Below are 16,730 nucleotides of genomic sequence, written 5' to 3'. Positions count from 1 at the left end.
GCCAAGCCTGGAGGTTGCCCTCTGTGCATGGATCTTGGAAGGATAAGTGGGCTCCAGAACAGGAGTGGATAGCTCCTCTGAAGTGTGTGTCTCATGGGACACGAACAGGGAAGAAAAATCTCCCGACTCCCACCCCCGGCCATTCATGTGGAGCACAGTTTAATGCGGGGAAATAAACGAATGGGGTCTGCAATCAGATCTGCGCTAGGCAGGACTCCAGAGGCGCTCAGCATCTCACCGCTGCGTGCCTGTTGTTACTAAAACTGAATATTCAGAGTCGAGGGTGAGCAACCTGAGCACAAGACTGGAAGCCAGGAGCCCCTGGGCTCGAATCCCACCTCTGTGACCAGTGCCACTGTAGCCTTGGGTGAGTAATTTAACCTCAGCAAAAATCTGCAGAGTGGGGCTACGGGACAAAGTTCACCCCTGTGCAGAGATCACAGGCTTTGTACTGGCTCTCTGCATGTGGTTGAATTGCACCACTGACAGCAAACTTTGTCCCCCTCTGTTTCCATTTCCCCATCTGGAAATTGGGGATAATACCTAAGCAGCTAAGGGACCCAGGGCCAATGAATGTGTGTGAAAGCACGTGGAGGATGCAAAAGCCGTGTAGAAGAATGCATGTGCTGGATACGTGCTAATTCACCCAGCAGACACATCCATGGGCTAAGTACCCCAGGGTTCTTTTTACCTTGGCTATTGCACTGGCAGCATGGCCATTTGGGATATGGAAGCTCTCTGTGATGTGGGCAGGGCCTCTCCCAAGATGATGGGTATTATATTAATTAGGGTAGCTATTATTTGTGCCAGACACAAGCAGGGTGCTTGGCACTGCCCAATAAACCAAAGGACAGACCGTCCATGCCCCCAGGAGTTTACAGTTGTGCACAGTGGGGTGCACTCTGAAAGCCAGAAGTGCGGAGAATTTAGGCCACTATTTTTCCAAAATCACTAGTGATTTCGGGTACCCAACCAGAAAGTGTTGAGCATCCGTTCTCTGGAAACCAGGGCCTATATGGTGTCTCAGGCTGGACACTTGATAATCACCAGGCAGGTTGGAAAATCTCAGACTTTTTATTTTTTTCTCCACATGGTTGTGATAATTCTCTGATGAACACTGTGGGCAAAGTGGCTGTTGGATTGAGCTGCTTGGGAAAGGCCAGTTGTTTTTGGTCAGATTTTTGTTTGTTTGTTTGTTTGTTTTTAATCATGTGATGGTGGGGTTTGTTTTTTTCAAAAACTTTTTCAACCAGTAGCTGGAAAATGAAAAAAATGTTGATTTTCAAAAATGATTTTTTTGGTAAAACGTTTTACCAAACCCTGAACTGTTTTACCTCGAATTTCAGTGTACGTTTTCAACCCAAATGAAGTTTTTCTGTGAAGAATTTTGGTTTTGGTTGGGGAAAAAAAAAGGTTTTGATGAGAACATTTCAGGCAGCTCTGCTTTTGGAGCATAGCTTTCAGATGCCTACACTTGAATTTGTTTTTTTTAACCATATGAGAGGAAACTGCAAGTGCCCCTAATAAGGCGCTGTCCGCATTCCCTAGCATGAAATGAGCAACACCCAGGGACGGCTTGGATTCCTGGGCGATTGCAGACTGAGCTGGCATGCAGGGAATGTCACTTCTGATGCCTGAAACACAACTGCAGTCTCCCTGTCCTTCACTGCTGATGCTCAGTGCACATCCCTGCACAAGGTAACCCCGAGGGTACACAGTCACGTACGGAATCTTGACACAGATAGGAAGAGAGGAGCTGAATGGATGATGTTGGAGAGTAGCCTCATCTGTGCCTGATTGTCTCCATAAACCATCCATCCATGTGAAAGGACTAGCACGGAGGGCAGCAGCGAGACTGCCGGGAATTGGCTGAGAAGGTGCTGGTCACCTATGTTAGGGCTGGTGCTTGCCATCTGCTTTAACACAGGCAGCCTGTTCTTCCATACGTTGGATTTTGCAGAGGTTGCCAGCCCTGGAAGGTGAAGTCCTGCAGAATGGGTGCTGCCTGGCCAGCAATGTGCACGCTCAGCCGTGACTTGGAGAAAGCCCTTCAAACTGGTGTGTGTGTGTGTGTGTGTGTGTGTGTGTGTGGGGTGAACTGGACTCTATGGCCCTGTTCGTTCTTGGCCTGCTCTCATGGCCAGCAGTGTGCAGGGACTGTGGCAGGCATGAACTCCCTGAGGAGATTACAATCCAGGCCATGAATCCTGATCCCCTCTCCCCTTTGCAGGCAGAACAGGCCCTGGGGCAGTGGATGGTGTGGGGGGAAGCTTGCCCTGCCTCTGTCCTTGCTGTCCCTGGTTTGTGGGAAAATGAAGGCCTCCAGTCGTCTCGGCCATCGATCCAGCCCCTTTCACCAGTGCTAAACCCAAGGGGATGGCACAGAATGGCACCCAGCGTCTTTTTTCTCTGTACAGCACCCTGCTCGCTGATGGCACTGGATATAAATCCTAAATGATAACAACATGCTCATCGGCCACGCCTGGCCAACATGGATGCCAATTAGTGCCAGTCGGGCAGGTGGTTTCAGTGAGGAGGGCACTGGGGTATTCTGGGTACTGGCTTGAGGCCCACCAAGGCCACGCCATCCGCGCCATCTGAGGGGTGGTAGCAGCTGCAAGCAGCGTTCAGTCAGCTCGCTCCTTCTGGTTGCTTGCAAGTCACTCCTGAGCGTCTCTGCTCCGGAAGCTGGGGCTCATGGCAGAGCTCTGGATTCGCTGTGGGGCTGAACTTGAGCTCCACGGCGCCAAGGCCTAGAGGCTCCATGACCAGGCACTCCTGGTGGAAAGCGAGTGGATTTCAGAGCAGAGCACAACCCCTTTCCCCCAGAACTCGGCCATGCCTCCAGCCCCTCCACTCTGCGCGCCCCAGGTTTGCAGCCAGATGTGGCAAGAGTGTCAGTGGGAGGAGGCCGGTGCGGGTTCTCCCGGGAGGATTGTGCTGTCTCGCAGCCCCATCATCCTTGGGGAGCCTTGGGCGTTAATTTAGTACTTGTAAGTGGAGAGGCAGTGTGGTCTAGTGGATAGGACACTGCACTGGGGGTCAGGAGGACTGGGTTCCATTCCTGACTCTCTCACTGGATTGCTGGGTGGTCCTGGGCATTTCCCCTCTTATCTGTGAGACTGTAAGCTGTGCCGGCTCGTGACTGACTCTTACTGTCTGAATATACAGCACCTACCCCAGGGAGGGCCTGAATTCATTTGGGGCCTGACTGATCCACCACAGTTTCTAAGTGTACAAATCACTTAGGCCCAGATCCTCAAAGGTATTTAGGCATGTAACTGCCACTGATTTCAGTGGGACTTTGGATCCTTAAATACCTTTGAGGATCTGAGCCTTAGTCTCTCTCCTATGTGTACTATGGGGATAATAATATCTCCCTCCCGGGGGGGCGTGAGGATAAATATGTTAAAGGTTGTGAGGTGCTCAGATATTCTGGTAACGCGATAGATAGATAGATAGAGAGGTGCTACCGTAGCAAATAATAATCATAAAGGTGAGGTGCTAAGCAGCTGTCCCTGTGCAGGCAGGTTCTTGAGGAATTCAAGCTGTAATTAGGAGGCCAAGCTGGTCAGAACTCATTAACCAAATGGTGAAAATAGCCCTGAATTGTTATTATTATCTACCTATTTTGGGGGGACAGTTTCAGGTGAAAACTTGTATATTTTAAAAACACAAATCTCCTCCCCAGCGTTACTGGCCACATCCTGAGATGATTGAAACTGGAAGGGTTTTAAAAATGGAATTTACTTCTTTTGGATCCCTTTCCCCTCGGACAGCGATACATTCATCATCAGTCAATGTCCCTTTGGCGTATAGCGAGATATTCAGACCCGTTCTCATGCGCTATCATTATGGTGCCATGTCTGGCTCACAAAGGCTGCAGGGGAGGTTTATTTGTTAAAAAAAAAAAACACATTGCCACTGGAATTGAAAGTAAATCAGTGCATTTTTTTAAATGATCTTGGGCAAAATTTCCAGAAACACCTAAGTGACTTAGGAACCTAAATCTTCAGAAGTGACTTAGGTACTTAGTAGCATAAGCCTCGGGCTCCCAAGTCACTTTGGCACGTCTGAAAATTTTACCCTTTAGCTTCGAACATTCCAGTCCAGTGCCCATTGGGAAGCTTTCTGTTGATGCTGGATCAGCCCTATACCTGCATGTTGGGCTGGATTTGACCAGAGGCCCTTTTACAGTCCAGTAATAATACACTCCAGCATGCTCTGTCGCATTTCTCAGGTGCTGGAGGGAGTCGTCATTTCACTGCCCACATACCAGGGCTGAATGGCTATGGCTCTAAAAGTTCACGACAGCTTGCTTACAGACTTGTGCACTGGGCATATTATACACTGAGCAGGCATGCCTCATTTTAAGCAGACAGTTCGTAACATGCTAAAACTCCAGGAGTATTGATTAGACAGTTAATAGCATGAAGGAGAAATCCAGGTTGTTATTCCTGGAAGGACTGAGTAAGACAGTAGAGTGAGATGCTAGACACACCGCGCTATCCGCTGACCTGCCAGCAAAATAATCCTGTGAAATCAGATGTTCTCAATTATTCATGCTGTCCAGGCTCACATTATTTTTGTCAGGGCCTGTTTTTTAAATGCTGCTGGTATTTCCGAAGGCAACCAACAACTTTACATTATTTATGAACAGATCTTTACAAATGCTGAGATGACAGCTGTTGCCAGTGCAGAGCGAGAATTATGATTGCTGGGGATTTTCTTTCAACGCAGCATATTTCTGTTTTGTGTGGTGGCGTTCCCATCGCGCTGTGACAACGGGGTGCTCCACAAAGGAGATTGCTATCTGGGCAATACGTGCAAGTGAAAGCGAATGAGGCAGGCTGCAATAGACTTTAAGGCTGATGCTCAGAGTCAAGGTAGGTAGGGCCGTGGTTGGAGCAGGGAGCAGTGGAGATTGATTGAGCAGGAAGAGCAGGGAAAGCTCAGGGAGCAGGATCTGATCATCTCCCACGTGACGGAGAATGGAGGGGGGCAAGGAGGACCTGCTGGTTTATAGCCTGAGCCAAAACTGCAGGCCCAGACACCCTTAGGTTTTGAGGGGTTGAGAATCTGCATGTGAATTGTGCAGCTGGCTGTTATCTGTTTTTTCACACAATGCACAGTCAACCTGTGGAACTCCTTGCCAGAGGATGTTGTGAAGGCCAAAACTATAACAGGGTTCAAAAAAGACCTAGATAAGTTCATGCAGGATAGGTCCATCAATGGCTATTAGCCAGGATCGGCAGGGATGTTGTCCCTAGCCTCTGTTTGCCAGAAGTTGGAAATGGGCGATGGGATGGATCACTTGATGATTCCCTGTTCTGTTCATTCCTTCTGGGGCACCTGGCACTGGCCACTCTCGGAAGACAGGATACTGGGATAGATGGACCTTTGGTCTGACCCAGTATGGCCGTTCTTATGTTCTTACGATCTGTGCTATGGGTTGAATCAAACACCCCAAATGTGCTGAGGATTAAGACCCAGATCCAAAGTTCACAGTCCCACCTCTGATTTTAAGTCGTGCCTTCCCAGGAGGATGTGATTTGAGGTAGCGGAATCGTTGTTTGCGGGTGTGGGGGATCTGAACAGCAGTGTGTGCTCTCAGCTTCCACTCTTGGTGATTCCTGACACACACACACACACACCCCGGCCGGCTGGGGACCAGCAACAGGAGAACCTGGTCCCATCGCTAGATCAGGCCCAAGAAGACAGGAGCCCTGAGGCGAGCAGTGGGGAGGCAGGGTTGACGGTGGCATGAGGGGTCTCATTCGCTCAGGGAGCCAGAGCAGGAGCTGGGAGGGAGATGGAGCCCACGTTGGGGTGAAGCATTGTGAGAGGAGCTGAAGAACAAGGGTTCAGGCCACGTTTCCCTGTCGCCACGGAGCTTATCGAGGGGTGTATGAGATGATGGACTTTCAGAGTTGTGCAGAAGCACAAGGAGGAAGCTTCATACCTGGGTTGTTAGGGGGATGATAACTCAGTCACCTCTCTACAAGGGGTAACTGTCATGCCCCTGGTGTGCTTTGGCCTGAGCCCTCAGTTATTCACCTGTCTATCGAAAGCATCAGCTCTTTGGCCTATCATTGCTGGGGCTTGTACAGAGTTCTGACCAGCCTCACAGGGGCCACTAGGTCATCTGAAAAGCAGGCAGCCAGGAACCTGTATGTCCATCTCCTGTCAGTCTTACAGGGTGTGGAAAGCATCTCATCCAGACAGATGGATAGAGGCTGCGAAGACAGGCCCTGTAGGGTCAGGGCTGGATTGTCGAGGACTGGGACTGCTCGCATTCCTGGGTACCAAAATCTCACACGACTTCATTGTGTCACAGCACTGAGGCATGATGCGATGGCCTTTACCCTCAGCATCATGGCTACATTTCCACGAAGCATCATCATGCTGCACTGCTACTTCCTGACACAGTTGCCAGGACATAAATGACACGATGTCCCCGTGGGACGCCCTGGGGAGCGGCACACGCCCGAGGCAAACAGGCCATGGCCATGGTGTGTCCTGAATTTAAAGCACGAGCGGTTAAATCAAGCTGCCACCATTAGTTGAGCTCTGAGATTAATTTATTTAAAAATCAAAACCAATCCACCAGCCCTGTTTCCGCAGCGGGGAAGCTGGGGTTCTGATCCATTTGAAGCAAGGGGAATGGGGTGGTCTAGTGCATTCTTCACAACCACTACTAGCCTACACATCCAGGGCTTGATCCTATGTTCATGGAAGTCAAGGGCAAAGCAGCCATGAAAGTTCAGGACGCTACCATATGTGTGAATAGTGCCCTTTCTCAGGAGATGGTTTTTGCTGGTACTAGCCATTGTTTATTTCAACTTGCACCTTCTTTAGAAAAAAACCCACCAACATTATCACGTCACTCCCCTGCACAGGCTGCTGGGATGGCTTCAGACCCACCTCTTTGCTGTCACCTCCAGTTTGGGGGAGATTAATGGAGACCTTCTGAGACCTGCCTGCTAACGAGATGCTCGCATTCGTGACGAGCTCCCGAAAGCACAAGCCCTGTCCCAGTTTAAAGCACATCCAGGAAAGAGTCCTCTTGTGAGGTGGGAATAGAGGGAGGTGGGTGGAATGAACAGTCACCGGGGCTCTCTAGCCAGTTGGCTAATAATTAAAGGCCTGATTTTTGTTCTCATTTCCCCCCTGTTTTGCTCTGCTGGAACTGCATTGGCTGCAGTGGAGTTAGACCTGATTTCCGCTGGCACAGTCCTGAGTAAGGACTGCTGGCTTCGGCCCGACGTTAGGACCCGATCCTGTAACCTTGACTCAAACTGCGAGGCTCGTCTTGTTTGCCCAGACGCTTGAAAATTGGGATTATAATTATTGGGGTGGAAAATAGTCAGAGGGGGAGGGGGATTTATGGTGGGTTGTCTTCTGTTGCTGTGTTTTTAAATGGTGTCAAGTGTGCCTAGAACATATGGGTGGGTAACAATGTGAGTGTTTCCCCAATAAATGGAGATAAGCAATCCTTCCTCACATGAGTAGCCCCATTGACTCCTGAGAGTATTCGCTGCAGGATTGGACCCTTATGAATTTCTTTTGCAGTTTTGCTGCACAGGCTACCGAGTGTATGTGTCCAAGGACAGAATTTTGTACTTGGTGTGTTACCAGCAGCTCATTAGGGAAAGCAAGGGAGATTCAACCCCACACAACAGGGGAGAGAGGAAAATGCAAAAGAAAAGGAGAAAGTTAGAATCATGTATTGAGTGTCCAGTCTGGTGGTTGGAGCAGGGGACTGGGAATGAGGACTCCTGGGTTCTCAACTCTGCCACTGACTCCACGTGTGAACTTCAGCAAGTCATTGCACTGCTCTGTGCCTCAGTTTCCCTCCTTACAAGGGGTTGTCAGTCAGTGGGACAGAACCAAATGTTGCCATGGGACAGTGTCATACAATAGCAAAAAAACCAACCAACCAACCCCGTAACAGATGTTAGTCCTGTCACTTAGTCCAGCGCTGAGCGCGGTGTAAGGTCCTGGATAGGACAGAATAGGGTTTGTGGTAGGTGGGTTGATTGGTTTGAGAAAGGCGGCTATCTGAAAGCTGCTCCGAGGTTCGGAGTGTCGGCTCAGTCGTGCGGGAGCTGGGTTAGGGGCCAGAGTGCAGGTGAAGCAGTCAAAGGGGCACTCTATTATCACTGTCATTCTCTCTGTCTGTCAACTACTTTATAATGTGTCATTGGTACCAGAAAGGCCACGAGGCCACCAGGCCAACAGCTGCAGCATCACTAGTCGCCCTCGTAGAAGCTAGGGAATTTGAGCCACAACAGGCCAGGAGCTCTGGTGTTGCCTTCGCTCTCAAGTTAAGCTCTCTGTCTCTGCCTCCTGCTGCATCCTTATGAGCCAGCGGGGCATCGAAACAGACAAGGATCCTGCGCATTGGCAGTGACGAGACAAGATCAGAGATTCACAGCTTGAATGAAGGGCACTGGCAGGCTTTGCTTTACTCTCCACTGGCAGCATTTGAATCGCAACCACAGTGCAGTGCTGTCTGGGCAAAGACAGGCGAGGCTCTGAAGTGCCTTATAATGGAGTCAGCCCCGTGGATACACCTTGTCTCTTTGGTTTCATGTGCCGTGTAACCCTAACATGCAGCAGTGGTATCCACACGCATAAGGCTTGCTACACACTTAGGCCGTGGTGCTTTCCTGCCTGCCAGGACAGGGAATGTGGCCTGGAATCTGCAGGGATTCGGGGCATCTGCACAGAGGGCAGGGGTTTCTGCACTACTCTCCCAGGCCCCAGTTGTCTTCCGGGACGGGAGCGTGCCTCCTGGAGGAGACATTGATTATCCGGCAGTACCTGCCTCCTGCTGTTCTAGGTGGAAGGTGTGGAGCCAGAAAATGATGTCAGTGGGGAAGAACGCAGGAATCCGGCAGGCTCAAAGTGAGTCATGCCTTGTAGAGAGCCAACTCTGGCTCCATCCCCAGACCCCATCCAGCCGCATCCTACCCCATCTTGCAGAGACCCAACCCTGAGCGGATTGGGTGAAATTCACCCCATGCAGAAGGTGTGAGACTTAAGTGGTGCCTAGGCCTTTTTGATGGTTCTCTTCCCCCTTATGTGCACTATCCCCATACAAGAAATCATCTGTGTCCTTGAAAGCCCTGCAGTGACCCTAGTGTGTCTGCTGAGAAGGGGAAGGGCTTGGACAGCAGGAGAAGTGGCTTTTTTAAAGTAATTCCTCAGTGAAGGTCATTGCAAAGGAGTTTGATCCTGGGTAGATCCGAGCAGAGGGCACCATGCAAGCTCTCCCCTCTACCCCGAAGCTCTGCTGTCCCGCCTCAGTCCTGATCTGTCAGACCCCTATTATCCTGTTCCAGGGCCTCTCCCGAGCAGCGCCTGCCAATCCCACAGCAGTTTTGCAAGCCACGCCGTTAGGGACCAGAGGGAGGCCAGCAAACCTGTCTCACTTTTGTCCTTCAGCTGGTTGCAAGCCAGGTCCCCAGATACAGATTTATCCCCTTGCGGTCTCCAGCCCCAGCAGTGCTGAGCATAACATTGACCGGCCCTTCAGTTAGGGCATGACCATGACTCTCCTTCCTGGCAGCAGCTGAGCTTCCCTTGGGCTTTCCCTGTCTGCTCCCCTCTCATCTCCACCCTGCGCATTTAGGCTTTTTCAGGAGCAATGTGTTCGGCAACTCAATTATTCTCTGTAACTTCATTTCTCTCCGGTCCCTAGTGACTCAAGGCGGTTTATTGAGCGCAGCCTGACAGCTGAGAGTGATGCAGGCAAAAAGGCTGTGCTTGGACCTGGGTGATCTAGTCTCCCTCTGCCTGGTGTGGATCGAGAAGAACGTCCCCTAAAATGCATTGCAAACCGACTCACTGCAAAGCAAAGGCGAAATCGCTATGATGGAGGAACTGGGAACCTTTCACCAGCCCATTGTTTTTAAGCCACCAACCAGGCAAGCGTAGGGATCCCTCTAATGAGTGCCACATTGCCATGGAATCAAATGGAAGACTGAGTCCAATTCTCTCGCTGTTAGAAAACAGAGTTCAGTGTTAACAGCTGCCAGTTGTGCTTTCCCCTTCCTAGGTCTTCTCCATCGTGGTGTTCGGCTCCATCGTCAACGAGGGCTACGTCAACGATGGCACGGAGGCGGAACTCAGGTGCGTCTTCAAAGAGAACGAGGATGCCTGCAACTATGGCATCGCCATCGGCATCATTGCCTTCTTCGCCTGCATCTTCTTCTTCATCGTCGACCTCTACTTCCAGCAGATCAGCAGCGTGAAGGACCGGAAACGGGTTGTCCTGCTGGACCTGGGGTTTTCAGGTATGCCATCGGCTGGGCTGTGTTGGCAGTGGAGGTTGCCCAGAGCTGGATTAAGGCAATCCGAGGCACTAGGCACACCAACATATGGGGGCCCCCCTTTGCTCTGCCCCTCAATTGAAGTGGCAAGGGCAGCAGTATGGGGTCCCATTTTCTCCCTCCAGCAGGGACAACAGGACCCCCTACCCTCTGAAGCAGTAAGGGTGGCAGCAAGTCCTTGTAATTAGCTCAGCAGTCAAGGTCTATCTGCTTGGGTGGATGGGCCACGTCCACTGCATTCTGCCCCTGCCATTCACAGCCCTCTGCGGGGTGGAATTGGCGAGGCCCCCTGGAGCAATGGATCTAGGAGTTAATTCTCTTTTGAGACACATTGGGAAGTTCACTCCTTTCAGAGCTATTGTTTCAGGCTCTCTGCAGACTCAGGCAGCTGTCTCTGGGTCAGTTACCCAGGGTCATGCTTTCAAGCTTTTCTCCCCCACAACCATGAGGGTTAGAGACTTACTTTTTTTTAATACAAACTGAGATTCTGATATAATCACCTGACTCCAGGAGCAGGGGCTATGGTGTTTACTGTAGCTGGGTCCTTTGCTGGAAAACTTACAGTGTCAGACCTTTCTCCTATAATCAAAGGCAAAAGTCCCAATGACCTAAATGGGAGCGGGACCAGGCTCACGTAGCTGGATCCACTGAACCAGCAGGATTATCCTGAGCTCAGCTCATCTGGAAGTTGCATTTGGCCTGAGGTTCTGGATTTCCAGCCCTCATGTTTTAAAAGTCTGAGGGTGATTTTTCCAGCACCAGGGAGCTTGCAACTGTCTGATCCCAAATGAAAGCACCCCTCAGTGCATCGTCACATCACCATCAGTGTCTGTTGTTAAGAATGAAAAGTGCCAGGTAGAACACTCCAGAGGGGAGTGGGAGGGAATATTCTGTACCCACGGTAGCTGGAAATATACTGTAAAGACTCTATTTCTATGACATCAGAAAGCTAGTGTACAACGCTTAGGGAGGCTGAGAGTTACAATGCCCCCTAAGGGATTTAGATGCCTGGGGTCCATTCATTGAGCATCGAAATAAATACCTTAGGCTGCTTTGAAAATCTCAGAGTCAAGGTCTGTCCCTCCACCATCTTGTATAGCCATTTACGCTGTGCAAGGTGTGTGTAAAATGCTGTCCTTCTGCTTCAAGGCCTCCTTCTTCCCTCACTTACACCGGTCTCCTTAGGTGTATAACCTGTGTAATTGTTGGGTTTCTACCACTGACGGGTCCGATCCCGCAGCCCTTGTGTGTGCACACCTCCCATTGATTTCCAAGGGAGTCACTCGGAGAGAGGCCTGGCAGAATTAGATTTTTAATTTCTTATCATTTCAACAGACAATATTTATGTTTATTTTTATGCATTTCTTTCCGTTTGTAATCGACTGAAATGTTCAGTTTGGGAAAATTACGGGGGGGATCAGACAATTATTTAATGACGATCGAAGTTGAGATTCAAAAAGCTAATGATTTGTCACTGTGAAAACACAAATTATCAACATGACGTCAAACGATACAAAAGTAAATATCCTTCAAGCCAGCTTTAATAAGTTCTCAAGCAGCATTTTTCTGACTGGGCCTCGCTGTACATTTCAATTATTATTGATGGAAATGTTCTTTTGTTGGTTTGTGTGTTTATGGTGAAATTGACGTTTACCCACATAATTACTGATAAAAATCTTATCCTTTCAAGCCTACTCCTGGGGGAAAGCCGCAGGGTTGGTTCTAAGTCTTTATACTGGTGTATGTTTGTTGCAATCCAATGCACAGGGATCATGTGAAAAGACATTTTGCTAGGAAGCAGCTGAAGGCTTGGGGATGTAGCTCTGTAGATGTCAATGGGTGTAAATTACCCCATTTCGCCCTTTTTGTGTTTTCTGGGTATGGATTGCAAAGAGCTTAATTTTTCCCGGAGAGAGATCTTTCCCCCCATGAACGCCTACAGTGGAAAATAAGCCACTTTATGCCTCCTAAACAAACCCCCTAAATGCAGGTCATGCGGCTACAGGGCTTGTGAGGGACACAGCATCAACGATCAGTGAGAGATTTGAAACCATCCAGCAGCACCCGTGTGCTTTGCCCTGCCTGGCGGCTGCTTTTATCGTGTGCAAGCAAACAGTAATAACCACCGTGGCTGGGAGCATCTGAGCGCCCGGAATGTTGACAAGAAGTGGGAGCCTAGAGGCAGAGTGTTGAACAGCAGTCATCGGGCTAAGCTTGGATCTCACTTACATGGGAGTGAATCCGGAGTCACTCCGCTAAAGCCAGCGGAGAAGCTGCTCTGGGTTTAGCTGACGGAAGTGCGAGCAGAATCTGGGGCTGCTTGTCACAGGGTCCAGTGTAAATTAAAGAATTCCACGTTTAGAGCCTGGGTCTTCAGTCCCGTCTTGGGCGAAACTTCAGCTGAACTTCCCCAAACGAGAGCGACTGTGTCAGGCCTATTAAGCAAGAGCGCACAGAGTTGTGAGATCAGTGGGGTGTGGAGCTTAGTGAGATCCTAGAAATCAGAGATAGCTCAGACCTGTTACACAGTCTACTCCATCCCCTTGAGGGCCAGGGCAGGAATGTCCCCTATTTCTAAACGGCCTAAATCAGAGGTTTCCAAAATAAATATATGGAGATATACCTATCTCATAGAGCTGGAAGAGACACCGAAAGGTCATTGAGTCCAGCCCCCTGCCTTCACTAGCAGGACCAAGTAGTGATTTTTGCCCCAGATCGCTAAGTGGCCCCCTCAAGGATTTGAACTCACAACCCTGGGTTTAGCAGGCCAATGCGCAAACCACTGAGCTATCCCTCCCCCCCTAAAAAAATGGAGATACACCTATCTCATAGAACTGGAAGGACGCTGAAAAGTCATCGAGTCCAGCCTTCACTAGCAGGACCAAGTACTGATTTTTGCAGTGTCCATGGGCCACTGCTGGTGCTCAGAGAATTTGCTGGTGGTCTGTGCAGAACTGACGCGTCTCTTGGTTTTGGCTCCGCCTTCCATTTTCAGCTGCTAAATCACATTAATGGCGACCCAGGAATCCATTTATCCAGTATGATTTTTCCTTGTAAGCAACGGTTGTCGTCACTACAGGGATGTTTTTTAGTCAACAATGGTAGGTGCAGCGATCCATGAGGCCACCGGTGGGAAGGGAGGTGAGGTGATCACTGGGAGGGGAGGGGTCCGCAAGATCACCATTGGGAGACCCGGTGATCCATGAAGTGACCAATGGGAGACGAGGTGACCCAACAGGTGACCGGTGGGAAGTGAGGTGATCCATGAGGCGACCAATGTGGGGGCAAGTGATTCATGAGATCACCAAGGGGAGGGGAGTTGTCCATGAGATGATTAAAGTGGGGTTACCCCATGAAAAAAGTTTGTGAAGCTCTATCCTAAGTGATGGGGATTTAACCTCCTTTCTTGGGAAACTCTTACATGGCAGATCTGCAAACCCTATGTGGACCTAGAACTAGAAGTATAAGATGATGCAGGAAAGTGTACTCATTTGTACCTATCTTAGGCGTTTTTCTATTGTGCCCATCATCTTGGTCCCTAGGCACTTGTTTCTTCAGTGCCACCGTACAATGGGATCTCCTATTTGTGATCAGTAAGGCTACGATTATGTCACGCAATCTGTGACTTCCATTGACCTCCGTGACATTTTCTGCCCTGGGGCTGGAGCTTCCAGCCAGCCCCGCCCTCACAGCTCCCAGCCCCCAACCTGGTGGGCGGACCCTGCAGCTGCCCAGCTGCAGTGGGGACTCCCCACACTGCCCAGCTGCAGCCACGGCCAGTGGCTGGGGAACCCTGCAGCTTCCAGCTATTTTTTACCACGTTCGTATATTCTCTGTCTCCACTTTTCTAAAATGATTGCTGCCCAAAGCATTGTTTACACGCAGTACTGCACCCACACACCCGCCCCATCCCCCCAGACTCTCACAGATAAATGGCAGGCAGTTAGTTGCTTTCATAACCAGCATGTGTACAGACAGGTCTCTCACAGCAGAGACTGAAAAAAGTGCTTCATTGTACTGGAGCGTACCGCCTCTGTAGTCCCACAGATCAAAGACTGTCATATCCACTTGTGCGCCGACAGGCCTTGGGCATGAAACCGGCCAGTGGCAGCGGTGAGCTGAGCAGAGCTGGAATCTACGACACACCACGCAAGCTCTACCATTCAGTTATGTTTTTTAAACATCTCCAGATTAATCTGTCACCGTCCAGGGCAGCTGCACCTGTATTTCCCCTCAGTGGTCCAGCCAGGATGACGAGGATTGGTAACGAAAATCTGTCACACACCCACTCCCCAGCCATTGCCTTTCTGGGTGGAGACCTGCATCTCTCTCACCCTTCTGACCAGGGTATTCCCAGGCTGCACAGATCCCTGCCTTCACTCTGCACTTCCCAGCACAGCCAGGTAGCCCAGAAACACCTGCTGGCTTTCTCTTCAGAGACCGGTTAACAGGTGTAATTGCTACAGTTATAAGGTATCACACGGCACTTCCTGTGCACGCCTGCTTTATTCTTAAGGTAAAAAGCTTTATAGAGAAACCATATTAAAAACAATAGAAGAACCTACATGCCTGCTAACAGGCTTATCAGAGTTAACTCTGCCCCCTAGCATCAGGGGCGGCTCTATATATTTTGCAGCCCCAAGCACGGCACTCAGGCAGCCTTTGGTGGCATGCCTGTGGGAGGTCTGCCGGTCCCGTGCCTTTGGTGTACCCGCCGCCGAATTGCTGCCGAAACCGCGGGACCGGCAGACCTCCCGCAGGCACGCCGCCAAAGGCAGCCTGACTGCCGCCCTCACGGCGACTGGCAGGCCTCCCCCCGCGGCTTGCCACCCCTGCCTAGCATGGATTCTGGCAGGCTCAGTCCATCCAACCCACCCTAAGGATTGGAGCGCTGTGTGGAGCAGGGGTCCTGTCCGTTTGCTGGATCAGGAAGGAGGCCCTGACGCAGTTTAAAACCAGGCTATTTCTCCTTTCTTTCTCTGTTGGGCCCTGGAGAATCTAGTTGGAACTAATCTGCGCACTTCTCCAGGGGGGTGGCTTCAGCAGGTTAATAGCAGAGGAAGTACATTAGCATGGCCCCTCCTCACTTGAGAAGGTGCATACCGTGTCACAACAACACGTGCACAATTGGATTTTTTAATCCAATGAACCCCAAAGATGTTAAAACAAATTCAGTAAGGGTTAACTTCATTCCATAAAGTTCATTCAGGATGTGGAAAGAAATTGTCGGTGTGTCACATAGTCCACTGGAGACCAGGGCCGGCTTTAGGCCAATTCCACCAATTCCCCCGAATCGGGCCCCGCGCCTAAGAGGGCCCCGCGCCCAGTGGCAGGGCCGCCCAGAGTGGGGGGCAAGTGGCAAAGAATCCCTTCCCAGGCTAGAGGCGTCTTTTTAATTTTTACTCACCCGGTGGCGCTCCAGGTCTTTGGTGGCACTTTGGCAGCGGGTCCTTCACTCGCTCCGGGTCTTTGGCGGCACTTTGGCAGCGGGTCCTTCAGTGCTGCCAAAGACCTGGAGCAAGTGAAGGACCCGCTGCGAAGACTAGGCGCGAGGCCCGGTGAGTACAAGCCCCACTTGTTTTTTTTACGTGTTTTTTTTTTTTTTTAGTCATTCCTGTCTGGGCCCCATCAAAACTGTTCGAATCGGGCCCCGCACTTCCTAAAGCCGGCCCTGCTGGAGACTTTACAGCCAGCCCCCTCTGATATCTGGACTTTTATTTTTTTCTTGCCTTATGAGGATGGGTTTCTTGTTTCCCTTTGGACTGTTGCTGCTGCTTTGCCCTGTTCTTTCCATGGGTAATGTTTGCATTGTTACTTGGTTTGATTCCAAACAATGAAAATGCACCTGGCAAGTGACAAAAACAAAAATGCAAATACAAGAAGGAATAGATGCGTAGATACTCGGATGAAATGTTTTTGCGTCGAAGGATGCCGTTTTGTCGACATCAAAACGTTCCACGAAGATGTATCATTTTGATGAAAGTTTCTCAGGTCCAGGTTGAACCTTCTGGGAGGTGAGCGAGAGCACCTGATCTTTGCGATCTGAAAACCGGCCTTTTGACACAATTCCACTTAAGGACAACCTGCCAAAGGTTTGGTTTCCATCCCAGTGCAGAACAAAACAAATTTCCAAATTTGTCACAAAACGGAGTTGTCGTCCTCTGGCCAGCTCTAATTATGAGGCTCGTCCTCAGCTCCGTTCTGTCAATGGGGCTACGCCGGTGTACGCCAGCTGAGACGCTAGCCTTGTGTGTGTGTGTGCGACTGCGTACATATATAGACACACCGACACAAAATAGAATTGCCCTTGCAACTCAAAAGGAAGGACAGTTTACAGTCTCTGATGGTTGGAAGGAAGGGTTAGTAGCCAGGAAAGAGTTAACCCAGGAGGTT

The 16,730-nt window shown here is 50.2% G+C and overlaps 1 protein-coding gene across 1 annotated transcript in view; it reads left to right on the top strand.

Annotated features, from left to right (window-relative positions):
* Positions 1-16,730, top strand: part of SYNGR3 (synaptogyrin 3) — a 35,401-nt gene that overhangs the window by 8,572 nt on the left and 10,099 nt on the right. Inside the window, exon 2 of the mRNA XM_024212474.3 lies at positions 10,064-10,301. Coding sequence (XP_024068242.1) covers positions 10,064-10,301 — 238 coding nt within the window. The remainder of the gene's footprint in view (positions 1-10,063; positions 10,302-16,730) is intronic.

The sequence above is a fragment of the Terrapene carolina genome, unplaced genomic scaffold (assembly GCF_002925995.2).
Source record: "Terrapene carolina triunguis isolate 2854851 unplaced genomic scaffold, T_m_triunguis-2.0 Scaffold93, whole genome shotgun sequence".
Taxonomy (NCBI): domain Eukaryota; kingdom Metazoa; phylum Chordata; order Testudines; family Emydidae; genus Terrapene; species Terrapene triunguis.
This window is presented reverse-complemented; position numbering and strand designations above follow the sequence as displayed.